The sequence below is a fragment of the Aptenodytes forsteri genome, unplaced genomic scaffold, assembly GCF_000699145.1.
Source record: "Aptenodytes forsteri isolate BGI_AS27 unplaced genomic scaffold, ASM69914v1 Scaffold428, whole genome shotgun sequence".
Lineage (NCBI taxonomy): Eukaryota > Metazoa > Chordata > Aves > Sphenisciformes > Spheniscidae > Aptenodytes > Aptenodytes forsteri.
The window spans coordinates 433,982-439,038 of NW_008794177.1; the positions used below are offsets into that span (position 1 = coordinate 433,982).

Here is a 5,057-nt window from a genome sequence, read left to right on the forward strand (position 1 = left end):
CCCCATCCCTGGAAGTATTTAAAAGACATGTAGATGAGGCGCTGAGGGACATGGTTTAGTGGGTATGGTGGTGTTGGGTCGACGGTTGGACTCGATGATCTTAGAGGTCTTTTCCAACCTTAATGATTCTATGATTCTATGATCTGAGCATCACGAAGCAAGGTGGACCTGGCCTCTGGCTGCAAGTGGATACAGAACAACGCTTTGGTTTGCTATTTAAACAGGGGAGTCCTACACACAAGTATAGCCACGAGTACCTCTGCGCCTGGGCTTGTGCCCGTTGCCACAGTACTGACTGGTTTCTCTGCTCAGAAATCCCTTCTGGGTGAATACTGATAAACTTGGGAGTAATGACAAGACTAGTTACTGACCCAGCACACGTACATTACAGGCAGTCTCACAGAACCTAGCCCATCCCCTGATCTTCTTACACCCCGCTGTAGCTGTGAAGTTAGCTGACCACAGCAAGAGCATCAGTATGGCAACTGGTACATACAACCAGACCATGAGACACCTCTGGAAAATGGATAGCATCCTAGCACCATCTCACTGGAATACTGTGCTGAAGTCTTCTCATCCACATACAAGAAGTTAACTGAAATTGCAACAGGCAGAGAAAATTACTCTTTCTTCCTTTCCCTTTTCCTATTTTGTGAAAGGGAGACTAGATGCTTCACCTAGCTTTTGTTCCCTGAGGCCAAGAGCAGATAAGACAGTCTTTCACAAATGAAACAGAAGAAATGAAGGTGGCAGATAACACAGAACTATCTAAACTAAGGCACACAATGGGAAAAACTAAGTCCTGTCATGCATACATTCAAGCATGAGATGAAAAAGGTCCCACAGTCAGTTTCTCAAGCAGCAGCAAAAAGGAACCAATTAAAGACATAATTTGATTTGCCTATAAACAGAAAAAGGGATGTAGCTGCCTGCAAAAAGAAGAAACACGATTTTAGCAACAGGGTCCCTTCTATTCCTGAATTTTACGTTTCTGAACACCTACACATGAGAAACAGCGGTTGATAACCGAAGGCTTTTTAATTCAGTAGGCAAAGGAAAGTGCTGCTATGGTACAATGGTTAGTGGTTGAAGCATATCAGACTAGGAATAATGCTTAACAGCAAAGTTTGCTACCCATGGAAAAACTTGTGGAGGTTTTGCATCACCGGCAGTTTTGGTATCAGTGTCTTCTAGAAAAGATGTATTCAATCACAACTACCTCAAAACAGAAATTCAGAGAAGTCATGGGATCAGTGTTATGCATGAGGTCAAATTATGACCAGAACAGTCCTTTTTGGCAGTGTAAGTGATGGATCAAGAGCTACAGCAGAAGCTCTGCAGCTCAATCGCAATGGGACAAAAGCTAACAGCAATCTGCAGGAGAGAGGACATTTTCTATCAGGTGCTACTTATGCACAGAAAATTAAAAATAGCTTACATTGATTTAGGAATCTGAGAAGAAAATGAGGAAAAGAGACTTAAATAATTCTAATATTGTTTGTACAGAAGCCATAACCTGTAAAAACGCATTTAAAATTGTTGCTCCATTCTATACATAGGAATATAGTCTCACTCCTAAATGAACACATTCACTGGATACCATTTCTCAAATAAGTGGCTTCACCAATAAGCTGTCCTATCAAAAAAAAAAAAAAACCACAAGTGCCTGCCTTTAACCCCTGTTTCTCCTTAGAAGTCAACTGCACTATTCCTCCGATATAAAATCGTAAGGAAGACAACTCTAACAGCTCTTCACGTGACCAGGTCTCTCACCCCTAAATGAACACATTCACTGGATACCATTTCTCAAATAAGTGGCTTCACCAATAAGCTGTCCTATCTCAAAAGAACAAAAACTTCAAGTGCCTGCCTTTAACCCCTGTTTCTCCTTAGAAGTCAACTGCACTATTCCTCCGATATAAAATCGTAAGGAAGACAACTCTAACAGCTCTTCACGTGACCAGGTCTTGAGTTTATTATGAAGAACCGAATTACTCTCTCAGACAAGATACAGCTCACTGAAAGCCTTAATACTGTCTAGGTTTTTAAGTGCAAGTGGAAAGAGAATTCCCTGAACTTGAATTCTACTCTGAAGTGTGAACATCCTAATTATATTATTTTCTGTAATATAAAGCTAAAATTCTTCTACAATATTATTACTACCATAATGAAAACTGTCATTAGCCAAGTCCCTTCACCCTCTAGCACTTGTTATCACCAAAGGAAGGAAAGTAGGAGATCACCTTTATTTGGAGCAAGCAGCCTTCCATAAAATAGAGATTAAATTTCATGCCTCCTTACATCTATGCATGTTTTTTTTTCAACTTGGCTGAAAATATCTGTAAGTCTGATGAACTGAAAAGTAAAAGAGCTTGGAGCTTGGGGCACCATAGGTTCCAATGCAGACAGGCAAAGTGATGCACAAGGGAGCCAGTTAGGACTCCGCACTTCACCGAAACAATGCACCTGAAGTTTGTCTGCAAAGTGGGATTCCACACAGCTAGGGTGCCTGGCTTTGACACTAAGCAACACTGAATTCATGCAACTTGTGATTTTAGAACCTGGCTTGAAAGGTAATAACTAAAAATATCCTCAAATCTCATGGGTTCATAAAGGAGGGACTGTATCATCATGACAACACCTATCATCACACTATCCTCAATATATATGAAGCAGTTGGGAAAAAAAGTCTAAAGTTAAAGTTGTAAGTTTCAAAGATCAAGAGTGCAAAGAGTCAGTACGACACATGCAACACCTCATTATGTCCACCATTATGTCCTGGAAATCCATCAGGAAATAAACACCATCCATGCTTTACTTTTGGTATCTATAAAGTAGGTGACGTGGAACATGGCACTGAATCCAAGAGCGATTAAGAAACCCAAGCTACAACTTCAATCCAAAAAAATATTTAAAGAGAAAACAGATTTTGAAAAAGATATTCTGAAAGAAGCAAAGGCGGTCTGGTTCCTGCAAAAAGAAAATGAAAGACAACATGCAATTAGTAATTACAGGGTAAAGAAAAGCTATTAGATAGGATGCTGATTCAAACCACAGCTCATTAAACTTCTGTTTGCCTGTAGTCTCTTAATGATAGAAAGACAAGAACATGTTTTTAACAAATGCACAGTACCTCTTAACAAAAAAATCATTAAGTTGTCTATAAAAAAATTGTACTGCTAGAATTGAACATCGCATTGTTTTTACAGAGTCCAAGCACAGGTGGCTTGTGTGAAGTCCACAGAACAGCCGGTGGCACAGCAAAAAAGGCAACATAAGGGTTTTGCCACCCAGACCTATGCCCTCAGCATTACAGCCAGACCTATCAAGCAGAGAAAAGTCTTTCCAAAAAATGACAAACACATTTTGGGGCTATTTCTTAGGGATGTTCATCGACTTCATAATCATAAAAGTAACTGCCTAAATTAAAATTGTACACTATTTCACTTAGGTGTTCAAGCAGAAGAAATTGAAGAAGGCAGTTGTGCTCCTTCAAGGTATTAGAGATTAGCACATGAAATCGCACAGATCTGGAACAAAGGACCATTTTAAGAAGAGTTCTAATGTGAACTGGAAACCAAGCCAATGGATATTTGTATAAAACAAACCTTTGCTTTGGTGGCAGCTGAGGCAAGGGCAGCAGCTGCAGCTGTAGCTACGTTTCCTTCCGAGATTTCATGTTCCACTTTCTTCTTCCCAGCCTCGTTTTCTTTGTCTTTGCTTGCATCAACGTTCTCCTTGTTCTCTTCTGCCTCCTTTTCTTCTGGAAGAGATTTACCGCCAAGTGTGTTACATGCATTCTCCCCTTGTTAACAGTATCGTGTTAGGACAGAAATTACACTATGCATGCTGCTATTAGTCAAACAAATTAATTCATCCACACACTGTCACATTCCTACGCTACAGTACCACTACTCATCCAAATGCTGACAGGGGAACAATTCTAGTCTAAGAGGATCTGATCCAATACAGCAACTTTAAATGCTTTTGGTTTCCACCCTGTCAATTCAACTTCTGCCATCAGCTTACTCTCATCAGAACAATTTCAGCTGCATTTCCCAATCAACTCCATTATTTTATCTACTCTTGTATGTAAACCCTAATATGTCTTGTTCTACCTGGTGCTGAAATACTGAATGTTAGTTCCAGGAAAAAACAATATAACCACATGTGGTACAAGGGCAACATGTTAAAAATAAGTAAGAATAATGTCTTATGTAGAAAAAAAAAACCAGTACTCCTGCAGGGTCTGCGTCACTTCACAGGGAAACTGAGCTAACATATTAACTTATAAGGGTAGAAGTGAGTAGTCCCATTTCTTTGCATCAAAAATGATCAAATGGTGTGCAATACAGGCAAAACAAAATAATTTATGACCTACATGCACTTTGCTACTGCAACTTCTTCACCCAGTCACTACACACAGTGACAGAATGCTCAGCTCAGGTCTAAAATGAGTTCAAGAAAGAATTTAGTGCCTAAGCTTTGCAGTGAAATTAAACTAAAATATTTACTGCTGAACCATGAAGCAGCCTGATGTGCAAGAGGAAATATTTCTGCCACAGTTGAGTTTATAGTCTATTCCAACCACTTTAGAGGAAGGCTATTAAAGCTAACAGAGCTTGAGGAGCAGCTGGGAACCATTACCTGGCTTGGTGTCTGCAGTCACTTCGCTATCTTGCTCTTTTTCTGGATTTCTCTCATTTTCTCCTTCTTGTACTTTATCGCCTTCCTCAATTTCACTCTCCGCTTTGTTTTCAACCTAAATGGGATGAAAGATTGTTTGAAGAATGAGAGCTATAGAAGACATTCACTGCTAACTTCGCTTATAGCTTTCAAATTAATTCACTGTCATAAAGGAAGAGATTAAATTTTAAAGGTTGACTGCTATACTTAAGCCCATTTTGACAATCATATCCAAAATCTGAATAAACAAAGTAACTGCTATACTGGACGGAAGTCTATCAAGGTTCAGTAACCCAGGCCAAATTTCATCGGAAGGTACAAGAAATCCTGAACTAAGATGACATAAGAACATGTTCTCTCCCCCCCTGCCC

General features: G+C 39.7%; 1 protein-coding gene across 2 annotated transcripts in view; it reads right to left on the minus strand.

The window, feature by feature from the left end:
- SMARCC1 (SWI/SNF related, matrix associated, actin dependent regulator of chromatin subfamily c member 1) overlaps nt 1-5,057 on the minus strand; it is a 90,121-nt gene that overhangs the window by 25,120 nt on the left and 59,944 nt on the right. The window contains exons 22-23 of one of the 2 annotated variants that reach the window (XM_009284477.2): nt 4,648-4,762; nt 3,609-3,760 (exon numbers count right to left, since the gene is read on the minus strand). In XM_009284477.2, the coding sequence (XP_009282752.1) occupies nt 3,609-3,760; nt 4,648-4,762 (267 nt within the window). Of the gene's footprint in view, nt 1-3,608; nt 3,764-4,647; nt 4,763-5,057 lie in introns of both variants that reach the window. The other variant, XM_009284468.2, reaches the window with a different exon arrangement.